The 25,758-nt window shown below is 40.0% G+C and overlaps 1 protein-coding gene across 2 annotated transcripts in view; it reads right to left on the bottom strand.

The window, feature by feature from the left end:
- LOC122561200 (hyaluronan-binding protein 2-like) overlaps positions 1-25,758 on the bottom strand; it is a 47,393-nt gene that overhangs the window by 6,096 nt on the left and 15,539 nt on the right. For both annotated transcript variants that reach the window (XM_043712774.1, XM_043712775.1), the window contains exons 4-9: positions 23,990-24,097; positions 15,844-15,960; positions 14,260-14,379; positions 13,706-13,877; positions 9,255-9,349; positions 5,127-5,385 (exon numbers count right to left, since the gene is read on the bottom strand). In XM_043712774.1, coding sequence (XP_043568709.1) covers positions 5,127-5,385; positions 9,255-9,349; positions 13,706-13,877; positions 14,260-14,379; positions 15,844-15,960; positions 23,990-24,097 — 871 coding nt within the window. The remainder of the gene's footprint in view (positions 1-5,126; positions 5,386-9,254; positions 9,350-13,705; positions 13,878-14,259; positions 14,380-15,843; positions 15,961-23,989; positions 24,098-25,758) is intronic.

Here is a 25,758-nt window from a genome sequence, read left to right as displayed (position 1 = left end):
GAAGTTCCAGTGTTGGACTGGGTTGACAAAGTTAAAAATCACACAATACCAGGTTACAGTCCAACAGGTTTATTTGGAAAGCACAAGCTTTTGGAGCGCTGCTCCTTCATCGGGTGATTGTGAAGATTAAGATCATGCTGACAGAATGTATAGCCAAAGGAGTCCATTTTCATGGAGATGTGCTATGGAACATAGAACATGGAACAGTACAGTACAGGCCCTTTGGCCCTCGATGCTGTGCTAACCTTTTAACCTATTCTAAGATCAGACTAACCTACATACCCTTCATTGTACTATCATCCATGTGCCTATCCAAGAATTGCTTAAACGTCCCTAATGTATTTGACTCTACCACCACTGTAGACACTCATCATCCTCTGTAGAAAGAACCTACCTCTGACATTTCCCCTAAACCTTCCTCCGATCACCTTACAATTATGCCCCCTTGGTGATAGCCATTTTGACCCTGGGAAAAGGTCTCTAGCTATCCAGTCTATCTATGCCTTTTATCATCTTGTAAACCTCCATCAAGATACCTCTCATCCTTCTTCACTCCAATAAGAAAAGCCCTAGCTCCCTCAATCTTTCTTCATAAGACATGTCCTCTAGTTCAGGTAGCATCCTGGTAAATTTCTTCTGCACCCTCAGGGCTTTATAGCGCTGCAGCATAATCTTGCAGCTCTTAAAGTAAATTCCCCCACTAATGAAAGCAAACATACCATATGGCTTCTTAACAACCCTATCAACATGGGTGGCAACTTTGAGGGATTTATGGATATGGACTGCAAGATCCCTCTATTCTTCCACACTGCCAAGAATCCTGCCTTTAACCCTGTAATCTAAATTCAAATTCAACCTTCTAAAATGAATCACTTCTAATTTTCTCTGGTTGAACTTCATCTGCCACTTCTCAGCCCAGCTGTGCATCCTGTCAATGTCCTAATGTCAGTGCAACCTACAACAGCCCTCCATACTATCCACAACTCCACCAACCTTCATGTCATTGGCAAACTTACTAACCCACTCTTCCACTTCCTCATCCAAGTCATTTGTAAAAATCACAAAGAGCAGAGGGTCCAGAACACCACTGGTGTTCCATAAATTGTAAGTTCAACAGGCCAGAGTACAGTTCAGATCATGGCTAATGGTGCAGATTTGAATCCTGTTCTGGTTGAGGTGGATCTTGACCCTGCCTGCATTTCTTGGCTCTGAGAGTGGAAGGCAACAACAAGCCCCAAGACCATAAGAAATAGGAACCAGAGTAGGTTGTTTGTCCCCTCAAGCCTGCTGTGTATTCAATAGGTTCATGTCTGATTACACATTCCTCACATCCACTTTCCACATTTTCCCTGTAACTCTTGATTTAGCTACTAGTCAAGAATCTATCTATCTCAGCCATAAATATACACAAGGACTGTGTCCCCACAGCTCTCTGTGGCAAGAAGTTCTAAAGACTCTCAACCCTCTGAGAGAAGAAATTCCTTCTCAACTCAGTCTTAAATTGGCGCCCCTTTATTCTGAGACTATGGCCTCTGGTCCTAGGCTCTCCCGTGAGGGGGAACATCCTCTCAGCATTTACCCCGTCAAGCCTCTTTATGTTTCAATGGGATCACCTATCATTCTTCTAGACTTCAGTGAGTAGAGTCCCAACCTGTTTAGCCTTTGCTCGTAAGACAATCCCTCAATACGGGAGGTCATCCTAGCAATCCTTCCCTGAACTGTCTTCAATGAAACAATGTTTTTCCTTAAGTAAGGGGACCAAAACTCTAGTGTTCTAGATATTGTCTCACCAGCACCTTATACAGTTGCAGTAAAATGTCCCTACTCTTATACTGTGACCCACTTGAAATAAGGGTCAACATTTCATTAGGCTTCCTGACTACCTGCTGCGCCTGTCTGCTAGCTTTCTGTGATTTGTGCACAAGAACCCCCTTTGTGTTTTCCTCCATTTAAATAACACTCTGTTCTCCCTTACAAAACAAACAACTTTACATTTTCTTCCACTATACTCCATTTGCCAACTTTTAACAAAACCATTAACAAAAAAACTGCTGAGAAAACATTTCATTATGAAGCATCAAAAGAGAATGAGCCAATGATCTGTTTCGGGGAGAGCACGTAAGGAATAACATTAACATAATATTCTATGCCTTATCCAGTCAACTGCTCACTTTTGAGCTCAGACTCATTTAATATTATCTGATAAGGTTGATAAGCAACTCGAGAGGTTAGCATTTGCAAACGTTACATAAAAAGAAGCTGAAAGTAATGCAACATACCTATTACTGCAGACTTTATTAACCAAATGAAATGAACTCATGTATGGCCTTATTCAAGCCTTGGCATTGCTGAATCAGCAAATAAAGTACCGTGGCAATTTTCAGAAAACAATGTATAATAATTGTTAATGTTTAAGGAATGAATGAATACATTGCAACAGGTTTACCTTTCTATCAGGCAGAAGAATCCAACAGGAAATATGGCTCAACCGTGGTTAACAGAACAAATAATGTATTATATTAGGTCCAAAGAGAAACCAAGAAAAGTTGATAGAAAAGGGAGCTAGCCTGAGAATTGGCAGCAGTTTAGAATGAATCAAAGGATGTCCAAGACATTGATTGAGAAAGGTAGAGTATGAGAGTAGTTGAAACTTTATTGCTGTAACAGCACAGCAGGTCAGGCAGCATCCAGGGCTGCCTGACCTGCTGTGCTGTTCCAGCAATAAAGTTTCAACTTTGATCTCCAGCATCTGCAGACCTCACTTTCTCCTCGAAGAGTATGAGAGTAAACTTGCAAGCAATGTAAGAGTTTGCGAGAGTTTCTGCAAAAATTTAAACAGAACAATATTATTGAAGACAAATGTGGGACCCTTATTGTCTGAACAGAAGTAGTAATGATGAACAGGGAAAAGTGCTATAATTTATTAAAACGGGTGTGATAACAGGGCACTTAGAAAGTACCAGCAGGATTACACAAAGTCAACATGGATTTATGAAAGGGAAAACAAGTCTGATAAATCTATTGGATTATTTTAGTGATGTAACAACTAGAAACGATGAGGGAAAATCAATGAATGTGGTATATTTGAATTTTCAGAAAGCATTTGGTGAAGTCCCAAATTAGAGGTTATTATGCAAAATAAAAGCACATTGGATTTAATGGTAATTTATTGACATGGATTGAGAATTGGTTGCAAATAGAAAAGAGAGAGTAGGACTAAATGGTTTATTTTGGAGTGGAAGATGGTGGTAAATTGGACAATACCAGGATTAGTGCATGGGTCACAGCTATTCACAATGTATATCAATGCCCTTATTTAGGGAAAACATTGTTTCATTGAAGGCAGTTCAGGGAAGGATTGCTAGGATGAACTCCACACAATCAAATATAATATTTTCGAGGTTGCTGATGTCACAACTAGGGCCTGTATGAGTAGTGAGGAAGACACAAAGAGACTTCAGGACAATTAAGACAAGTTGAGTTCATAGGCAAATGGATGGCAGATACTGAACAACCTAGATAAATGTGAAGTTACTGACTTTGGAAAAACAGAATGGATGTTGTGAAGCTTGTGAAGGGTTCAGAAAAGATTTGCAAGGATGTTGCCAGGGTTGGAGGATTTGAGCTATAGGGAGAGGTTGAATAGGCTGGGGCTACTCTCCCTGGAGCGTCGGAGGCTGAGGGGTGACCTTATAGAGGTTTATAAAATCATGAGGGGCAGAGATAGGATAAATAGGCAAGTTTTTTTTTCCCTGGGCTGGGGGAGTCCAGAACTGGAGGGCATAGGTTGAGGGTGAGTGGGGAAAGATATGAGACCTAAGGAGCAACTTTTTAACACAGAGGGTGGTGCATGTTTGGAATGTGCTGCCAGAGGAAATGGTGGAGGCTGGTACAATTACAGCATTTAAAAGGCATCTGGATGGGTACATGAATAGGAAGGGTTTGGAGAGATATGGGCCAAGTGCTGGCAAATGGGACTAGATTAATTAGTATATTTGGTTGGCATGGACGTGTTGGACCGAAAGACGTGTTTCCTTGCTGTGCATCTCTATGATTCTATGGCAGAGTATTACTTAAATGGTGATAGATTGGAAAATGTTGATATGCACAAGGACCTTTGTGTCTTTGTACACTGATCATTAAAAGAAAGCACACATGCAACAAACAGTTAGGAAGGTAAGTAACATGTCAGCTTTCATTGCAAGAGGGTTCGAGTACTGGACAAGGACAATTTATGTAGCTGTACAGGTTGATGAGATCACAGCAGGAATATTGTGTGGAGTTTAGGCCTTTTGCCAAGGGAGAATTATACTGGATGTGGAGGTAGTGAAGGTTCACAACATTGATTCTTGCAGAGGCAGATTTGTCATTCGAAAAGAGATCGGGTCTGCATTTACTAGAGTTTAGAAGAATGAGGGATTTCATTGAAATATGAAAACTTCTGACAAGGCTGGACAGTCTGGATGTAGGGATGATGTTTCTCTGGACTGGAGGTACTAGAACAAGGAATTGTGGTCACAGAAAATGTCATTTCAGACCGAGATAAGGAGAAAGTTCTTCCCTCAGAGAGTGGTGGTCCTGTGAAGTTCAATACCACAGAGAACTTTGGATGTGAAGTCACTGAACACATTCAAGAAATAAACAGATAAATTTCTAGAAGCCAAGGGTATCAAGGGGTTCTGGGAGAGTGCACTAGTATAGTATTGAGATAGATGATCAGCCATGATCATGTTGAATCTATTTTCTATGTCTTTTTGTTTCATAATTCAGTATCAGATAATGATTGCTTCTTCATTTCAGATAGCTTCACCAAATTTGTTCTCCTACACTTTATTACACTTTCATATTGAACAGTGACTTTCAAAATTGCTTATGCATTCACAGTTGCAGAAGTTTTCATGATGATCCAATTGTTTTTGCCTCAAACTGGAAATAAAAATTGCTAAGCCATGGTGATGGAAAGGATCGCATCCTTTGAAGTCTGGAAGTGTTCAAAAACTCTTTATTAATGCATTTTATCCAAATAATAATATTTTCAATAGTTAACCATAATCCATCTTATTTCCATCAAAATCTATCTCTTCCAGGTTAGACTAAAGTAATGTTGTTTGTTCCTAAGTTCATACCTTGCTTCTAAGCAGTGAGCTGCAGTAAGAACCCAACAGGGCGCAATTAAGGTTCCTCCACATTGGTGTCCTGCATCATAAATACTTAGTGCAATTTTTAGTTGCACAGATGCCTGCCAAGGGTGCCTGCCACGAGCTGTCTTCTGCCCACCATAGATGCGGCTTAAATTTCTTCTCAATCCTACTTTTCCACAACTTTCAAAAGAAGTCGGGATCATAGATGTTGGCTCAGCCTCTGGTTCAGGTGCTGCAGTGGTTCCTACAACAGAACACAAAATACTTTAGGTTATTGTCTAAGAGGTTCCGTTCCTATACCATACCATAACCTGAAAAATAAAAGGACATGGAATAAAAATTATTGTTTCTGTCAGCAAAGAACATCACCTGAGCAAATCACTGCGGAGAAGTTTGCATTCATTTCAAGACATTTGTCTGAAGCAGTATAATAGAATTAGAATTTGGGTGAGTTACACCAAAACTGTTAAATGTTGGATATGATCAGGAACTTTTTAGGTTGATTAATTGGTACCAAGCCTTTTTGGTGATATTAGTCTTGACTATGGTATCAGGTGAAGAAGAATGTCTATAGGGTGTACCAGGCAGATTTGGCTCAACCTTTTTAATCAGGAAGTAGTTTTATTCACATTACTTCATAGTTGGTTACATTGCGTCTAAGATACACGAGTGTCTTTTGTACTGCACCATGCTCAACTTTAGTGTAAGCACACTTAGTACTTTAGCTGATTTATGTTTCAATGTGTCTGAATTAAGGCCTACCCAAAAAAATGACTGCAAATCCCCAATTACTAAAAGGCTATTCAAACTGCATTCATTTTCTTAGCTGCACAGGAGCTGGTATTTATGCTTTCAAAAATCTTTCTTAGCATTAAAATTTTGGTTTACTGAGAAATCGTTTCTTCAAGATGGCGACAGAGCAAGGGGAGGAGCTGAGCTTGGGACTTGTCCACTTGTGTTGGCTTTCTTCCTTTTTTAAAATTCTTTTTAACTTTGCTCTTTTCTTTATCTCTTCTGTTCGTTTTCTTTTTTCTTAAGCCTGGAAGGTGTTGGGTGAAGGAGGAGGCCTCCGGCAGCAGCAGTGCCAGGACGAGCCAGCCTGAGGTCTCCCAGTGAGTGAGGAACAGGTCCAGGGCTGACTCACCCAGCCCGGGCTCACAGGCTTCCAAGGCTCCAGGTCCACAGCTAGGCCCGGGCGCCGGAAGGAGGAGAAAGGCTGTCTTGGCTCGGCATGGTGTTCTGCTAGTGTGACAATCTCATCCCAGTGTGGCAGTCTCATTCTGGCATGGAGGTCTCATTCCTGTATGGAGGCCTTCTTCATCTTTTGCACCTAGGTAGTCCAATGGCCAGGCAGGCAGCCTCGTCCAGCAGAGGCAGTTTTGACCCAGTATAGTAGGCTTCTTCGGTGGAGGCTTCTGGCCTAGTATTCCAGAGGCCAGTGAGGTGGTCACGTCTGGCTGCATCTTCAGGTTATTCCATCATTCCTTAACTGGCTTTCCCTAACCGCAGGAGCCATTAACTGAACAGTGATGAACTTTGCCTTAATTTTTTTTATTATTATGTATGACTTCTGTTACTGATCTACGTGCCATTGTGGGGTGTACACCAAGTATATTGGTAAGAGTTTTGGTATAGTCCCCTTAAAGTCATTGTCATTAGAACTGCATCCCTTTATGAACTATACTTATTTTTGAAGTTAAGAACATTAATAAAATTGCACCAAGTTACCAGTCTGAAGCACATGAAAAATAACTAAGAATGGAAAGAAAAAAATTGTGTTCTCTTATGCTGTCTGTGTTGGGTTATGGATAATTTTACACTTGTATTTATGCAAATTAACATGAACCAACAAACTTCAACCACCCATTGGATGTTCTTCTGATTGAGTCTAGTGCAGAAGCTTTACCTGACAATTTTCATGTTGTCTTTCCTGGAGGATTTTGGACCATTGGAAAGCTATGTAAGGGCTGCTTGCTATGAAGAAGGACCAAAGGAAAATTGGGGTTCTTTTCATTAAAACTGAGAAATTTAAGAGGAGAGTTTGAGAAAGGCATTCCAAACAAAGTTAAGATGATGCGGGAAGAAAGAAGCCTTAATTACTTTTTTCCAAAAACTTAAAATTTTGAAATTTAAAAATGTGAAATTTTTTAAAAACTCCACATTTTCTCCACACATTTGAGGTTAAACTGACTGCAGACAAAATCTTAGAAGGTAGAAATTCCAAGCCCCACATAGTCAGACTTTCAAAATCAGAAGCAATGGAATTTGTGAGGATTCCTCCCAGATCCAAGAATGTGAAGGCAGCTCACGCAAAGTGACTTGGTAATGGAATGGACACAAGAAAACACCAGACTACTGCTGACAATCTGTCAGTGGTTCAGGTGAAGTAGGCAAACAATTGTCCAAGAACTCAACGTATTTAAGGCACTATCTGTTTGCTTATTTATGAGGCATAGTGAAGAAATTGCAGCAATTTTGTTAGGTTCAATTATGTGATGAAGAATGTGCACAGATCTGTATGTTCTGCCTTGATGACTGGCTCAAGTATATCCTTAACGGTTTTGCTCTATGAAGTGTTTTAAACAGCGCTGTACATTAATGTAGCCAATGTCCTTTTGGTCTATATAAACATTTGGTGATCCTACAACCTTTCATATGGACATCTAGCAAAAGACCCACTAGGGAATTCTGAGTACTTCCACATGTCAGGCAGGGTCAGATCAATCTGTTTGGGGCCATGCTCTCTAACTCACCTGCACTTTTCATATGAGAGACTGTTCCATTACCATCCTTTGAAGCTCAACTGTGGAAATGCTTTAGCATGGATACCTTTCAGCTTCTGGAGTGGTTTTTCTCATTTTAATCAACTATTATTCCTGGACTGAAATCTAGAAACTCAGCTGATCCATCTCAGGGGCTAGGATAATCTCTTTTAGGAAATTGTTTTCCATGCATGGAATCCTGGACATGATTATCTCTAACAATTCCAAATCTTAGAATTTTCTTGATGAGTGTTTCCAATCCTTTGCAGCCTCACTTGGGTTTGCTTATGTCACAAGCTCACTGAGTTACCCTAAAGACAATGACATGGCTGAGGGACCTCATCATAAGTACTTCTGTGAAAGAAGATTTCCATTTAGTCCTACTCAACTCTAGCTATACACAGGTACACGTCTTCTCCCGATGCCAACTTTTGAAGTGTGGAAGACTGCAAATCCACATCCCTCATTTTCTTAGGCAGTAATGCAAAGTGTCACAATGCAGGACCATGAATAAGTACTACAGAAAAAAAAGAATGTCATACAAGATGCTTCACACCTTCAACTAGAGACATAAGGTTCATGACTTGCTATATCCCCAGAATGCACATGAGGACTGGGCTCTTCATTGGCTGACTATTTTCAGAAGGCAAGACTTCCATCTCCAAAGTCTTGATTTTAAGAGGTCTATTGGAGACCTCACTAATGCCTGATGGGAAAGTAGTTTGGTCAACCAGCCAGTTTAAAAAAAAGCAGCACCAGTCTCTTTCTGGCTCTACAATCCATGGCTCAGATCCTGTACAAAATTTGCCTCAAGTCTGTAACTTTCATGCTGCTGGTTAGCATGATTGTCATCTATTTTGGTTGTAATGACCAAATAAGACTATGCATACAGAAGTGGTCTTACATAATCGGTGATGTAGTGGTATTGTCACTAGATGTTATAAAGCTACATGGAGACTTTATGTAGACTAGCAATTCAGAATCAGGTAACATTCTGGGGACATGTATTCAAATCCTGTCATGACAGATGGTGAAATTTGAATTCGATAAAAATCTGATGATGTCCAGATAACCATTGCCATAAGATGTCCTCTATATTAAGGAAATCTGTAATTCATACCTAATCTGCCTTACATGTGATTCCAGATGCACAGCAAAGTAACTGCTCTCTGAAATGGTCAGAGAGCCAATCAGTTCACAGACAACAAATGTCATCCTTGCCATTGACACCCACCTCTCATCCAAGTATGAAATCTTTAACAAAATGGTATCCTTGAAAAGCCAGATCATGCAATATGATGATGCTGTGGTCAATCATAAACAACAGCACAAATATTTTAGCTGTACGTACCAGGGTCACATTGAGAGATTGCACAAAAGTCCCATTTCAGTTTTCCATTTGGTTCTTTAAAAAAGCACCAAGGCTTATCGTCATCATCTGGATTTCTGGTTGAAAAGAATGTTTAAAATGCAAGGTCAGATTTAGTTACTAGATATCGTTTTGAAAGTATACATCATTTCTATACATTATTGCAGCCATTTCCTTTTTTCCGTTGTTTCCTCTCAACACTAACTTGAATTTTAAAATTCCTTTTTCACTTCAGAAAAATGAGATGCATTTCAACAAGACTATATCCATTTGTTTTGTTCTCTTCTGTATAGCTGATGCTGAATGTCCTATCGACTATAAACTGGACATCTTTCTTAAAATTCTTGAGCTGAAATCCCTTTAAGAATAAAGAGCCAACTTGAAGGGGTTTGTACGACACATCCATTTGCTGAGCTATAGTGAAGCACTGAGAAGCCATGACTTAAACAGCATTTCTTACAATAATAAGCATGTCGGCCTATAATGTCACCATCAGCACAGCTCCCTGTATTATTAATACAAGTTGAACACACCCAATATACTCAGTCATAGTGTCTGGTATTATGGGTTTCGAAATGCCAGTGAGCTGCTAATGCAGCCCAATATGTTACTGGTCCTAGTATAATCCAGATTAGGGGTTGGATGGGAATCGGGCTCATCCAGGTCCAAACTCTGAATGTTTTAGAAGGAACACAGCTCCCAGTGGTGGGACTGGAAGCAGGTGCTGCCTCTGCTCATTTGTCAGGAGTTGCAATGCCCACAGTGTAAACTGGAAGTATGTGCAGAGGACAATCGCGCTGTGGGGCAGGAGTGAATTATAGCTCTGATGGACTATCAGAGGCATCCTTCTTAACGACAGGTTCTCCAGATGGACCCCAAATCATTCAGAGCATTTTGGGCTGAGTTAGCCTCTGTCTCCCTTGAAACCTCCCATCAGTTGTCCCCCATCCTTTGTCACTTTCATCTGGAACTTCACCTTCTTGAACCCATATTGTTATCACCCAACACACCCCTTATTCATCAAGATGCCTTCAGACAGACAAAGAGCAGCCCCATAGGTCAGTTTTACTTCCCTGCAGGTTCTCCACCAGGTCATCAGGAAACACTGGGAACTGTTCTTCCCCAGGGATGACAGCAGGAGACCCTCTTGGTTATCTCAGAGATCACATGGGGGAAGTGAGCAGTGTCAGGTCCATACATGAAGCTGGATGCAATGCCACAGAAGGATGAACCACTTCCCTGGATCAACCAGGAAATGTGATGTTGCATCAATGGCCTCTGATACCAAACAAAGAGACTTTGCAAATGGGAAGAGAAGCCAGTCTTGGAAATGTGTTCTATGATCAGTGTCACATGGTAGTAGAGACCGGACTAAGTGAGAGTTGTGTAGAATAGAGCAACTGAGTATCAGTTAAAATGTATGCATCAGGTCAAAGGAGTTAGCTGTCACTTGAAATGTTTCTAAGTCTCCAAACTCGTTTTCTTGCAGGATGAGGAAACATTCGATGTCGAGGGAGGGCAAAGAATGGAAGAGGAGTGGGTGAACTCAAAGTGATAATATTTTTGAGTAGGGATATGTTGGAGATTACAGGTGAGCAGGAAGGCTGGACTAGCCAACAGAATGAGAATGTCTTCGAGATACAGTTGAGATATTAACATATTAGAAAAATGTGCAAAGCTGACTTCCTAATAGTCTGAGCTGTTCCTTAATGTCTTTCTTGTTATTCTTTACTGCAGATTGTTGCCATGAGCACAAAATGCAAAAATCAATTGTGCAAAGATATATTTTCACTTCTGACTGAGACCTACAACACCCAGAGAATGACTGTCATCTCTCTCCCTCTTGTCCTCCACCATAACAGTTACATTACACTTACACAGGTTTCAAAAGCATTGCCCAGAGGATCAGAAGCAGATCTTGCTGCTCACTTTATAGACACATGCCAGTGGCTGAGGCAGTCTGGCTCAGCCTAACACCCTGAGAGCGGGAGGATGTTTGTGGGTGAGGCCCATGTAGAGCCCTGGGCTAATGATGGGTCTCTAGCCCTGAATCATAACATGCTTCAGTTGCAGAGGTACACAGGGATACACAGGAACATAGGGCAGTGGAGACAGAGACTATCTAGATCAGAGCATGGACTGTGCAGAAAACTATCCATTTGTTGAATTCTGTCATGGTTCCCATCTGGTGAGTGTATGTTTTCTTATGTCGGGAGGCTGTTGACTATCATGGGGATGAAGATCTAAAATGTACGCACTTTCATTTTGCCACTCTGGCCTTGGGCTCAGCATAGCAATGTCTTAATCAGAGGAGAGTGAGGCTTGTGAACCCCTCAGAAACACAGAGCACTTCCAAGGTAAGTTGACATTTCTCATTCCCTCTTGCTGCTGATTCCAGAGCATCGAGTGGGAGAGGTCCTGGAAGATGCCCCCTACTATTCCAGAGGTCCCCCAGTAGGCCCAGGCCCCAGGGCTGCCAGACAGAGTGCATCGATCGCAGGTAGAGTGGTATCAGGTTGTCTGCTCTGGTGTTAGAGTGACACCAAGGCATAACCATTGCATGGGAAACAATGCAACATATTGAGGGGACAGACACATACACATATCTGTATAGATAAAAAAGATTGTTTACTTGATGTTGTGCACATTATTAAAATTTGATGGGACATTTTCCTTTGGAGGGCATAATGCATGGTCTTCATGTCTGGCAGTTGTTACTTGAATGAAGCGATTCAGAGATATCTCACTTGTGTAGGGAATAATGGGTGGAATTTTTAGGTATTGGTCTTTATGATTCATATTTTCAAGGCAATGCTACCTGCAGCATCTGCTGGCCTTCGACAAGTCACTTGCTAAGATCACTTAAGAGCATGGAAAGTAATTTGCTGCTCAAACAGTCCCTGCCAATGTATGCCAGCAGCAGAATGATGGCTCAGCAACATATCAGTGAGTTATGTGCCAGTATGAAGCACATAATCTCAGGGGCTGTCAACCAGCTTCATCTGATGTGATGAAGATCCACTCTCCCTGGTCTTGTTAAGGATAAAGGATGTGGTTAGTGACTTTTAGAAAGCTTCATTCATGGAATGTTGACATTGCTGGATAGGCCATTATTTATTGCTAATTGCCATCGAGAAGGTGATGCGACACTACCTTCTTGAACTTTGCAGTCCATAGGGTGTTGGTACACCACTGTGTTGTTAGAAAAGGAGTTCTAGGGCTTTGACACAGTGATAGTGAAAGAATGGCAACATAGTTCCAGATCAGGATGAGGTGTGGCTTGGAGGGGAACTTACAGATGCTTGTGTTCCCATGTATCTGTCGCCCTTGTCCTTTAAAGTGATAGAATTCACAGATTTGGAAGGAGCTGTTCAAGGAGCCATCGTGAGTTCATCTTTATCCTTTGGAGCGTATATACTACTCCCATGATGAATCAGCAGTGGAAGGAGTGAATGCTAATCAAGCGGGTGTTTTGTCCTGGGTTGTGTTGAGCTTCTCGAGTGTGTTTGGAGCTGCACCAATCCAGGCAAGTGGAGAATATTCCATCATACTCCTGATTTGTGCCCTGCAGTTGGTGGACAGGTTTTGGAGAGACAGGAGGTGAATTACTTGCCACAAATTCCTCTAATATGACCTGTTCTCGTGGCTGTAGTAGTATATGGCTGGTCCAGTTCAGTTTCATGATAAGTCCCTGGGTGTTGCTTGCGTGTGCAACAGTGGAAATGCCATTGAATGTCAATGGAGAAGCATTACGATCTTCTCTTGTTGGAACTGGTCATTACCTGGCACTTGTGTGATGTGCATATTACTTGTCATTTGGGAGGGGTTGCTTAACACAGTTGGCTGGATAGCCACTTTGTGATGTAGTGATGCCAACAGTATGGGTCCAATTTCTGCACCAGCTGAGGTTACCATGAAGAACTCTTCTTCTTAACCTCATGCTGCACCTGAGGTGTGGTGACCTACAAGTTATATCACTACCAGTCATCTCTATCTAATGAGGGATCAGCCCTGGGGTCTGGTAAGATAATGGTGACTTTACTTTTACTTGTCACTTATCGGCACAAGTCTGAATATTGACCAGGACTTTTAACATATGGACATGGACTACTTCAGCATCCAAGAAGTTACAAATGGTGCTGGACATTGTGTGATCATCAGGGAACATCTCCCATTCTGATGGAGGGAGGGTCAATGATGAAGCAGATGAAGATGAATGTTTTGCAGTGATAGCCTTGGACTGAGATAATTGCCACTGGGCATTGATTGCCACTCCACCATTGATGTGCCACCAATTTTAACAACTCCAACTGATGTTGCAAAACTACGATTTTGGATCTCACCCATTAATAAATAAACGTTTCACCTTCCTTTTCTCCCACCTTTACTGTCACATTAAAGTCTACCCTATGTATTTACATAATATTTTTTACCTGCAAAATCTGTGATCTCCAATGCCAGTTTCTTCAGCTTGAGGCTGAAATATATTGATGTGTTTCTTTAGAAGCAAGTGTGAGCTCCAGTATAAACACTCCTTCCCCTGTTGTGTTACAGCAACATTGCCTCTGTAATCTTCACCATTTCCCTCATAACAGTCATTAGAATCTGTAGAATGTTGAAGCCGAGAGTTACATGCAGGTTAATGAAAATTGAGCAATATCAGATATTCACCTTGGGGATGAGAACTATCCCGGCTTAAAAGTTCATTCTATGTTTACCTGGTATTAAACCAAAGAATCATAGAAGATTATGTTACCTTCAATGAAAGGAAACATAATTATAGAATTTTAGCTGCCTTCTGAAATCATTTCAACATTGCAGAGGTTTTATTTACAACAGTTAAAGCTGACTTAATGGAAGTCTATTTGTAACAAATAATAAAAGCTAGCTCCAAATTATTGACTTAAAAGTTGTAATTAAGCATCTGAGTTGATTTTATGCATATGTATGCGGAAATAAATATAACACAAATAGAAAGCATTAATACCTGTTTCACAATATCGACCTCTGAAGGATTTTGGACAGATGCAAACAAAAGATCTTCTTGTCAGGCCCCTTCTACAAGTTCCACCATTTTTACAAGGATTTCTTGAACAGGTGTGAATTGCTAAGAGGAAGAGTTTGAGAAACATTGTTTAAACTTCATTAAGTCACCAAAGGAATATTCATTTCAGACTGTCACATTTTCTTTAGGTATTATGGTTCTTTTTCTACCTTGAAACTGTTTGAATTTCAGTAAAAACAAACTAAACACTCAGAAAAAATCATTACAAGGAATAGGCCCCCACTGTGCCTGATTTTTGGAACCAATTTCCAGTCATGTTCTCTCACAACTTGCTTCCCCTGGAAGTGTGCGACCTAATGATTTGTCATCTGGAGGTATCTGTGTTATCTATTAAAAACAGCCATTAGACCCATTGAATATGCTAATCAGGGATGTAATGCCTGGTTAATTGTATGTAATAACTGCAGCTCAATGTCAGACTAAAGGTCAGATTTTCTTCAGAACTTCAAATCAATCTTATCTTTTTCACGGAGTCACATCAAGCCTGGATAAAACTCATTTACTCCCCACCCATCTTCTAAGGAAGATCGTCATTAGTTATTCTTTAGGGGACTGACAGCATGGGCTCGAGTCTCTGATTGGTAGTAGGAATCAGGAGCTCCACATGAGTTCCATTTCCCACCCTTCCTGGTTCACAGGGCTCTTCTTGCCACTACATTATCTTCAAATTTTTACTGTAGGTTTTCAGATATTGCAAAATCAAATGTAGTTGCTTGGAGCTGATATGAGTGATGGTGTTCCAATATAGGCTCATTTTGGACCCGGTCAGTTTGAGACCCAGTTCCCTCACAACCATAACTTACTTTTGTAAAAGAATAAGTTTCCTCAGGAAACTTACCAAAAAACCTGTGAGAGTTTAGTTATGTCATACCTTTTTATTTATCATCCCTATCCTTTCAAATTTCTTTTGATTCCCTGACTCTTTTATCTTCCCTGTTTATTAACCTTTTTGATGGTATTCTTTTAAGAAACATTAGAATTTTACAGTTGATGTAACATTTATTTCTGTTTCATTTTGCCTTCCTTAATTGTTTTTATTTTGACTTATGTGCGCTTTGGATAACACACGATTCTATCTCTCTTCCCTTTAAAACTTTGCAAAGATTTTCCACTGTATCTTTTCACTGATACCATTTTGGAGCACATTTATTCACGTTTCTTTCACATGCTTCAATGCAAAGGGTGATTCCATGATCCAACACTGCCAGTGAGGAGTGAAATGATCTGTGGAAGGATCACTGGATCACGGAATTTCCTGTATCAGTTTAGATTAGATTAGATTACTTTCAGTGTGGAAACAGGCCCTTCGGCCCAACAAGTCCACACTGACCCGCTGAAGCGCAACCCACCCAGACCCATTCCCCTACATTTACCCCTTCACCTAACACTTCCTCGATTGTAATGGTTTTAAAAATGCCCTTTTGACTTTGACAGATTTCTTGACCACATTTCACAAAGTACTGTAAAAGGGTACATCATATTGATAAGTAGGAATGGTTACCATACGTTTTTTACAGTCTGGTGGTTTGAATGGATAGTTGCACTTGCACTTGTAGTATGGTGGATTAAAGGTTAGAACACACTCTCCATGCTTGCATGTACTCCTCCGACAGGGATTGTTTACTGCAATTTAAAGAACATAGTTTTGCAATGTATGTAGTTGTTAGGAGTTACAAACCAGAAAGAATTTGAATTTATGTACTACCTTTCCCATCCCCATATTGCCCTACAGTTCCCAAAATAGAAACAGTGAAAAAAATCACCACTGACATAGTCATCTCTGGATTGTATTTTTTAGAATTCATTCATGGGATGTGGGCATCACAGGAGAGGCCAGCATTTAATGTCCATCCCTAATTGCCCAGAGGGCAGTTAAGAATCAACCACATTGCTGTGGGTGAAGAGTTACACATAGGCCAGGCCAGATGTGGATGGCAGTTTCCTTCTCTAAAGGCATTAATGAACCAGGTGAGTTTTTCCAACAATCGGCAATGGCTTCATGGTCATCATTAGATTCTTAATTCCAGATTTTTTTGTTGTAGATTGAATTCAAATTCCACCATCTGCTGTTGCGGGATATAAACCCAGGTCCCCAGAACATTACTCAAATCCCTGGATTTACAGACCAGCGATTATACCACTAGGCCATCGCCTCTCACTATGGAATTAGTGAAAGTCAATGTAGGAATCCATGAATATTGTAGCAACTGATAAATGTTTCCCTACCACTTTAAAGATTGTAAAACAATTTTTAAAATTTTAAAGCTTTGAAAGCAAAGCAAATCATTGAAAACATAATTTCCTTGTTGTGGTGGGATTGTGGTAAAATAGAGTGACAAATCCAGATTGGCCAATCTTAATATGAGGATGAAAATTGCTCCACCTTTTAAGCTTTTGCACACGGACAATGTGGCAAGATTCTGACCAGGCAGTAGCAAGATGTCAGTTGATGCTCATTATTGCTGGTTAAATGCTTTGTTGTTGCGTCACTAATTCAGAGACTCTCATCTTACCAAACTCGTCAAACAAGTTCAATGTCAGGATTTAGCTTACCACCAGCTCTGAATGCTCTCTATGTTGGACATTCAGCAGCAACAATTCAAGGCACACTCCACGGGCATCAGCCACATGCAACCCTGATCCACAAATATTGGCAGCTGCCATACATTAGCCTTTAAGAACTCTCATGACCAATATCCAATCCACTTGTAGGATGTTTCCACAATTCAGTGTTGTACCTTGGGGTGCACCAGCAATTGTCATTGTAATGCTGCAGCAGCTGAGGACTCTTTGCTCACTGACATAGTGCTCACCCACTCTGAACCTAGCCAGATACTCACAGCAACCATACCTTACATTGCCTTTGCGCACTTTGCCCTTCAGCTAGAGCTACCTGCCTCGTAATACTGCTGTCTCACTGTGCCATTTAGTACACACACAAAACCTTGTCGTAGTTGTCAGCTGGCCTCAGTCGTGTTTTGCAGTTAGGTTTTGCTCAAGGGCTCCCAGCACAGTAAGTCAAAGGCAACCTCGGTACCAGTTCAGGATCTGCTCGGGGTGGTCAGGGTCAGGATCCTGTCCTCATAAGGGATGGGGAACTGAATCACCCCCCTTGATTGTTTCTGCCCGATTGTGGGCTGTTTTCCTCCTGACAGGAGATGAAAGTAGGTGTTACAGCTATTACCTTTGGCACAGAGGGGGAAGTATCCCAAGTGAGTGAGTGGATATTGCAGATAACATGCAGGGTTAGTGGTGTCAGGGGTCCAGGATGGGTGAGAATCAGTGTGGAAGTTGTTACAGGTAATAGTGACAGTGGTAGGACACGAGCCTAGGTGGCAGGTGGGTACAGCAGCAGAACTAGTGAGTATGAGGCATCAAAAAGAAGATGGTGCCACATACATTGTCCGAGTGGTGAAGGATATTGACCTTCCTACAGTGCTGGGCATTTCTTTAGAAAACTGAGTCAACTTTAACCCAGATGGTGACCTCGGTCCAGTCAGGCATGGTCTGGTAATAGGTGGGGGAGGAGGGAGTCCTGTGTCTCACCACTCCATTCAGCAGGACCTCTAGGAAGCTGACCACAAAGTGGGGCAATAATATCCTTCAGTCCGTCATGTGTGGAGCAAATCTCAGGAACCATGCAGAGCTGCTTCGGACTGACAGTGTTTGTCCAAGTGCACCACAGGCTTCTGATGTGAGAACAAGGATCGATAATCTTTAGGTGGATGCCGCAGAGTTGATGAATGTTTGGAGGAACTGTGTGTGGTAAGATGGGGCCAGGATGAGCTCTTGATGAGCACCATAGGAGTCCGGTAGATAAAAAATGAGGCATAAAGTGTGGTGCTGGAAAAGCACAGCTGGTCAGGCAGCAACCAAGGAGCAGGAGAGTTGACGTTTCGAGCAGAAGATCTTCATCAAGACCCTCTACAACCCTCTACAAGAAATTAATGAGGCATGTTTGGTAAGATATGGTGAGATATCTGCTAGGCCTCGTGCCAACAAACCCTCCAAAAAAATCTGACTCAACTCAGACCTAGCTTGAAAGAAAGATTCCGCCCGTAGTCTTATTTTTTTATACATGCTGAATGAAGCCTTGCAAAACAATATCTTCTAAAAACATCTGAAAAACTGTGGAGTTGCCTGCACAAGGTACAAAAGGGATTGCTATTGACTGAGGTCAGGACGTCAAATGAAAATTGGTAAGATCAGATTTGGTTACTTGCAGCTTCAATAACATACTAGCAAGGAGCAAGTTATTGGAGATCCGGGAAAATAAACTAAATAAATAAAATAACCTTGAACATTGTTTCACAAATTTATTTTTGTATTGCATGGGGCAAAGTTTGAACTACTGCTGCCTACGTTTTTTGTACAAAGAAAGTCAAAAAACACAAACCCAATCATCAATGTTATGCAATAAAATCAATACCATTTGTTTAAGATGTGTTGAGGAGAATCAGGAATAATGTTGTCCTCTAAATTCAAAAGTGGGAAAACTGCCTGACTTCCATTATAATTTGTGACTTTATAGCAAAATCATAGGCTCTTGCAGTTTTAAAATCGGGAACTTCTGAAAATTTGATTGATGAAGTACTACTGTTAATGAAGTAATTAGTCTTAATTTACTCTCCAATATATACTGTATACTTACAGTACAGAGTGTCTGTTGCCTAAAAGACAAACTGCTTGAATACAGTAAAGTTTCAAGGGAATGTCTGGAAACTTGTGGGACAGTAGCTCAGTGGTTAGTACTGCTGCCTCACAGCCCTAGGGTCCCAGGTTCAATTCCAGCCTCAGGCAACTGTCTGTGTGGAGCTTGCATATTCTTCCTGTGTCTGCATGGGTTTCCTCCCTCAGTCCAAAGATGTGCAGGCCAGGTGAATTGGCCCATAATGTTAGGTGCATTAGTCAGAGGGAAATGGGTCTGGGTGGGTTACTCTTTGGAGGATCACTGTGGACTTGTTGGGCCGAAGGGCCTGTTTCCACACTGTAGGGAATCTAATCTAATCTAAATATAGGAGGCTGACGATCTTCATTGTCATGTGGAGATGCTGGTGTTGGACTGGGGTGTTCATAGTTAGAAGTCCCACAACACGAGGTTATGGCCCAACAGGTATATTTGAAATCACAAGTTTTCGAAGCTCAGTCAGGTGAAATGGCCTGACGAAGGAGCAGTGTTCTGAAAGTTTGTAAGTTCAAATAAATCTTTTCTTCTATATCCTGATATCGTGTGATTTCTGACTTTGATCTTCACTGTGACAGGAAGTGCAAAGCTGTTTTGCTGATGACCCTCATTGGTTGTTGTGGTGCAAGTCACACATCTTATCCACAAATTCTGATGAAATTTTGAGATCCATGAGCAGCACATGTCCAAGGAGTTGACTCTCTGGTGGCAGATTGTATGGAGTAGTGAATCAAGCATCTTCAGTGCCTTCTGTAGTTACTTGTCTCATGTAGCTCCATAGTGATATCCCCAGTATTTGCCATGACACACAGGAATTTGGCAGGATATTTCAATGCAGCTTTTTTAACAATGTCTGATATTTCAATATCTTCCCCCTTTCAAACTGAGAAATGCCCTGGGTAAAGTAATGATTGACTACTAAATAAAAAAACTGAAAGAACTGCGGATGCTCTAAATCAGAAACAAAAACAGACGTTGTTGGAAAAGCTCATCAGGTCTGTGAAATCAGTTAAAGTTTTAGGCCACTGCACCCGAAATGTTAACTCTGATTTCTCTTCACAGAAACTGCCAAACCTGCCAAAAGCTGCAGCTTTTCCAGCAATTTTTAGGCTTTTGTTTCTAATTATTGATTTCATTGTCCATCTTAAGAATGGTGACAATATTTCACATGATGATATCTATAAGGCTTTAACATACAAAATGGGTGGACTACTTTTTCATTAATATTTATTAATCCACTTTTGAAAGAATCAGAATCCTCAGATCATAGGCAAATACCTTTGGACTATGTTCCTTTGTGAGCATATAGCTTATTTTCCTCAAATTGGTAAAGTGAGAAAGAAATAATGCCTATTTTATGAAGGATAATTTTAGACTCATAGAACAATACAGTTTGAAGGGTCATTCATCCAATCATTTGTAGTTTCTCCCTTCTCAAGACCATTACATTTTATCCCACTCTACCAACGATTCCCAAGTTTCTGTTTCTCTTTTCTTTTCATGTATTTGTCATACTGTTTTTAAAATTAAGATTAAATCCAATACTCTATGATTCCAAATGTTAACCATGCATCACACAAAGCTATGTTTCCTCATGTTTTGAGAATTTCGGAAAAAGGAGTGGAATCAGACTATTTGGTCCCTTAAACTTGCCCTGCCATTCAGTAAGTTCATGGCTGATGTGTTTTGATTTTGAATTCCACATTCTTATCAATTCCCAGTAATCTATGATTCTCTTGCCTAACAAAATATGTCTACCTCTGCCTTAAAATTATTCAATTACATGACTTCTGAGCTAGAGTTCCCAAGTTACAGAGTTGTCTGAGAGAGAGCAATAGTCTCCTTCTTTCCATCCTAAAAGAACAGCCCTCTATTTTAAAACAGTGCCCTAGTTCTTGACTCACCCAGAAGAGGAAGCATCCTTTCAATGTTCACCGTTAAGATCTTATGCACTTCAATCAAGTTGCCCTTCACTTTTCTAAACTCAACTGGAAATAAACCTAGCCTGACCACCTGCTCATTCCATGTAACAATTTGGTATTTCTCCTCTGAATTACTTCCAATGTACTCATATTCTTCTTCAAATAAGGAGGCCAAAGCAGCACACAGCATTCAAGACTAATGTATAACTAATGTATAACATTCACACTTTAATGTTCTATTCTGCTTTGCAATAGCAAATGTCCATTCATTAGCTTTCTGGATTACCTAGCTCTCCTAGACATAAGATAATTAATATTCTGATCTTCATTCTTCCCACCAAAGTGGCCAATTTCTAATTTTCTCACATTATACATCACCTGTTCAATTTTGGTCCACTCTCACAAGCTATTCAAATCAGTCTTCAATATCAATGCATCCTCTTCAGAACATATGTTCCTACTTATCTTTGTGTCATGTATAAATTTGGCTATCACATCTTTGATCTCCTCATCTAAAGTCATTGATATGAATTGTAAAATGTTAAAGTCCCAGCACAGAACCTTTCAAGAACCCACTTGCCACATCCTGCCAATCAAAAAAAGATCAATTTATGAATACTCTCTGTTTTCTGACATCCAACCAATCCTCTATACATATTAATATAGCACCCTCTTATACCATGAGCTTCTACTCTGTGTGATGATATTTTATGTTATATTGTGTGACATGTCTTCTGGACATCCAAGTATAGTCCATTCACACAATCCCTAAATCCACAGCATATGTTGTTCCTTCAGAGAATTCCAATAAATTAGTTACTGATTTCCTTTTCACACAACAATGCTGACTCTTCCTGATTACTTTGTGTGTTTCCAAGTGCCCAGTTATAATGATTGATTTTGACATCTTCCCCATGATACACATCCAGCTAACTGGCTTATAGACTTCTGTTTTTTTTGGCCTCTTTCCCTTTTTGAACAGACTTTTATATTGTTTCAGTCTAGTCTGTTGGAACCTTTCTAGAATCTAGTGAATTTTGGAAATTTAACACCAAAGCATTTGCCATCAGTTTTGGAAAATTACTGCCAATGCATTTAATTGGCACCACTTTTAAGATTCTAGGATGAAATACACCAGGACCCAGCGATTTATCAGTCTGCATCTCCAACAGTTTGTTCAGTACTGCTTTCTGTGATTATAATTTCTCAAAGCTCCTTTCTTCCTTCACTCTCCTGAATTACAATTATTCCTGGGAATTTTTTTGTATACTCTATACTGAAGACAAAAGCAAAATATTTGTTCACATCATCTGTAATTTCCTTATTATCCGCTATTAGCTCCCTTTGGCCTTCTCAGGAGCAGCAACATTCACTTGTCTTACTCTTCTTTTTTTAGTACCTATAGAAAGTATTACAATGCAATCTTACAGTGAAGCTACCAAGCTTCCCCTCATACTCTCATTTATTTCTGTTGATTAATCTTTTAAGTATTCTCTGCTTTTTTTATATTTTGCTTAATCTATTGATCTGTCACTCACTTTTGCACAATTATATTATTTTTCCTTACATTTAATACTTTCCTTAATTAATTTAGTTGACCATAGATTATAGGTCCTCCCATTTGTCCTTTCTTGGAATTTTTGAAGTCGAAATATATTTACGCTGAGTGTTCTAAAATATTCCCTTAAATATTTGCGACTGGCCTTCTACTGATTTATGTCCTAGACTAGAATACTAGTTTACCTCAACTTTCATGTCGACATTGCTTTCCTTGTTAAAGTTTAAAATATTGGTCATGGACCCTCTCTTCTGTTCAAACTGGATGTAAAATTCAATCATACTGTAGTTACTACTACCTAGAGGTGTCTTTACACTGAGATCATGAATTCATCCTGATTACACAATGTCACTTTAATATAACCTATTCTCTGGTTGGTTCCAGAATGTGCTGCTTTAAGAAGCTATCTTGAAAGTGTTCCTTGAACCCTCCACCTAAACTCTTATAACCAGTATGATTTTTCCAGTTTATATGTGATTATTGTCCTCCCTTTATCACAAGTAGCCAATATTTTCTTTTCATACTTCACCCTACATTGGGTGAATGTCAACATCCGATAGACCTTTCTCACTGATGATACTTTGCCCAATTATTTCTCTTTATTTATTCACTCTATCTAAACCTGTCATAATTTCAAATGCCTTTATCAAATTTCCTCTTGTTCTTTTCTGCTCTCAGGAGTGTAATCTTAACTTCTCTATGTAACTCTAAGTGTCATCCCCAGAAATGACTTGTAAAATCTTTCTGTGCCCATTTCAAAGCTTACACATCATTCCTATAGTTTAGTGCCCAGAATATGGCATAGCAATCCAGCTGGAGACAAACTATGGTGTTATACAAGTTTAGCTTCACTTCCTGGTTTTGGTACTCTATGTTTCTACTTATAAAGCATGGGCTTTTTGCCGAAATAGCTGATATGCTAATATGTTACACTAAATGCTTTGGTGATCTGTCCTATCACCTTCAAAGATCTGTGCACAAAACCCCCCTAATCATTTATATTATAAGGCTTCTAAAAGTTGCCATTACAATTAATGAGAAAGGTATTTCTTTACATTTATACTTGGCAATATACACAGCACATGCACAATTTGTTTGTAACTTATAAAAAATTGATTTGACTTCATTAAAATATATTTTAAATATAATATTCAGTATGTTAAGCATCTTCAGATATTTTGCCCTTCAGGAAGAAAGAAACAAAGAGGAAAACACCAAGGATTCATGTTACCCAATGTGATTTGAGCTACAATATAGGAAAAATACATTATTGAATGATATTCAAACCAATAGCAATAAAAATTGGAGAAAGATGAAGTATTCTGGGCTGAACCAAATCATGGATTTCATTTCAGTCAATTTATGCTTAGTCTATTATCTTAAACTTAATAGTTTTACTTTGCTTTTCTTTTTAACTTTATTGCTTGCCAAACATTAAAACTTGGCAATAAATGAATTATAAAAGACACTGTTTAGAAAGATGGTTACTTATTTGACACGTCCTTCCTGCATAAAATGGATGACAATGGCACACAAATGTTTGGCCTTTCGTTTCACAGGTACCCCCATTGTCACAAGGATTTGTTAAACAAGGATCTGGAAAAAAGGTTGAAGTAACATTGTTAGTTTTCACATGGTTTAATCGTGGAACTCAGTACATGAATTAATAATAACTTACAGTCTAAAGGCAACAATTGGGTATATATTACTTCAAAACACTAAGCAAGGCAGAGGCCAAAAGGAACATATTTCTTCAAGTTGCTACTGTTATCATCCAGAGTGATTACAATTGGATAGAAGAATTGAATCTTTTTGCTTTTTGCTCCAAATGGGGGAAGGTTTGGGGTGGGGAAGACGGCATCGGAAGTTGGGGAGACCATTGTAATTGGAAATAGCAGAGGAGGGAGCAGCATGAGGGGGAGATCATGGTTGCAGCTAGGGACGGGGAGGTGACTTGGGAAGGTGAATGTATATGGGAGATGGACAGCTTGGGAGGAGGAGAAATGCATGATTGGGATAGCATAGGGAAAAGGCACATGTTGGGGAATAGGATAGAATTGATCGGAGAGAAGTGTGAGGAATATGTGGACATGGTATGAGAGGGATATTAGAGGAAAGATAGAATGGCATGAGATGGGAATTTAAAGAAGTACCCATTGTAATAAGCTAAAAATCACACAACACCAGGTTATAGTCCAACAGCATCATTTGGAAGCACTGGCTTTCAGAACCCTGCTTCTTCATCAGGTGGTTGTGGAGAATAAAATTGTAAGACGCAGAATTCATAGCAAAAGATTACACAGTGATGCAACTGAAATGATATATTGAAGAAGACTTGGATTATTTGTTAAGTCTCTCATCTTTTAGAATGACAATGCTGGTTTCAGTTCTTTCACATGTAAATCCCAGAACTTTTTTCAAAGTTACATACTCAAGTGAACTTTAACAATAGGTACCACATCAACTCAGATAATGCATTGAAGGTGTGAGGTGTGTGTCCAAATGTTCAGACTGATTCCATTTCTAAAAAAAGGGATTTACTGAATCTTACATGGATTTATGCAGTTTTTGAGCAAAAGAAAATGTAATATGAAATGTAAAATCAAATACCAGGGATGTATATTAGGGTCTATGACTGCACTGTGCTCTGGAGTTGGGTCATTCATGCCATTGGTAAGAGTGAGTTTGTTTTCATAATATGTTTAGTCTCATCCTCATCACTGGAGTGATTGATGCACCACAGTGTTTACTATACATTTCATTTTACCATACAAATCTCATTTTAAATTAGCTCCCATCACTTAGTTCTAGTGAGGTGCAGGTGGGGCCGAGGGAGCTGCTCAGCTGTTTCCTCTGGACCAGTTTGCACCAGTTGTTAAAGCAGAGAAGGTGGCAACTGACAAGAAAGAGAGTGGTATGCCAGCAGCTCACATTATCCAGCTCAGCAATTACGGGACCCTGTAAGGTTTTTAACAAAGGGAACTGGAAAGACAGTTTGTAACCAATTTCTGAGAGATAGAGCAAGCATTAGGTCCCTCATTAACAGACGGTTAAAAAGAATGACTGCAGATGCTGGAAACCAGAGACTAGATTAGAGTGGTGCTGGAAAAGCACAGCAGTTCAGGCAGCATCCGAGGAGCTGTAAAATCGACGTTTCAGGCAAAATCCCTTCATCAGGAATACAGGCAGAGAGTCTGAAGGGTGGAGAGATAATTGAGAGGAGGGTGGGGGGGGGGAGAAAGTAGCATAGAGTACAA

This window comes from Chiloscyllium plagiosum, chromosome 22 (assembly GCF_004010195.1).
Source record: "Chiloscyllium plagiosum isolate BGI_BamShark_2017 chromosome 22, ASM401019v2, whole genome shotgun sequence".
NCBI lineage: Eukaryota > Metazoa > Chordata > Chondrichthyes > Orectolobiformes > Hemiscylliidae > Chiloscyllium > Chiloscyllium plagiosum.
This window is presented reverse-complemented; position numbering and strand designations above follow the sequence as displayed.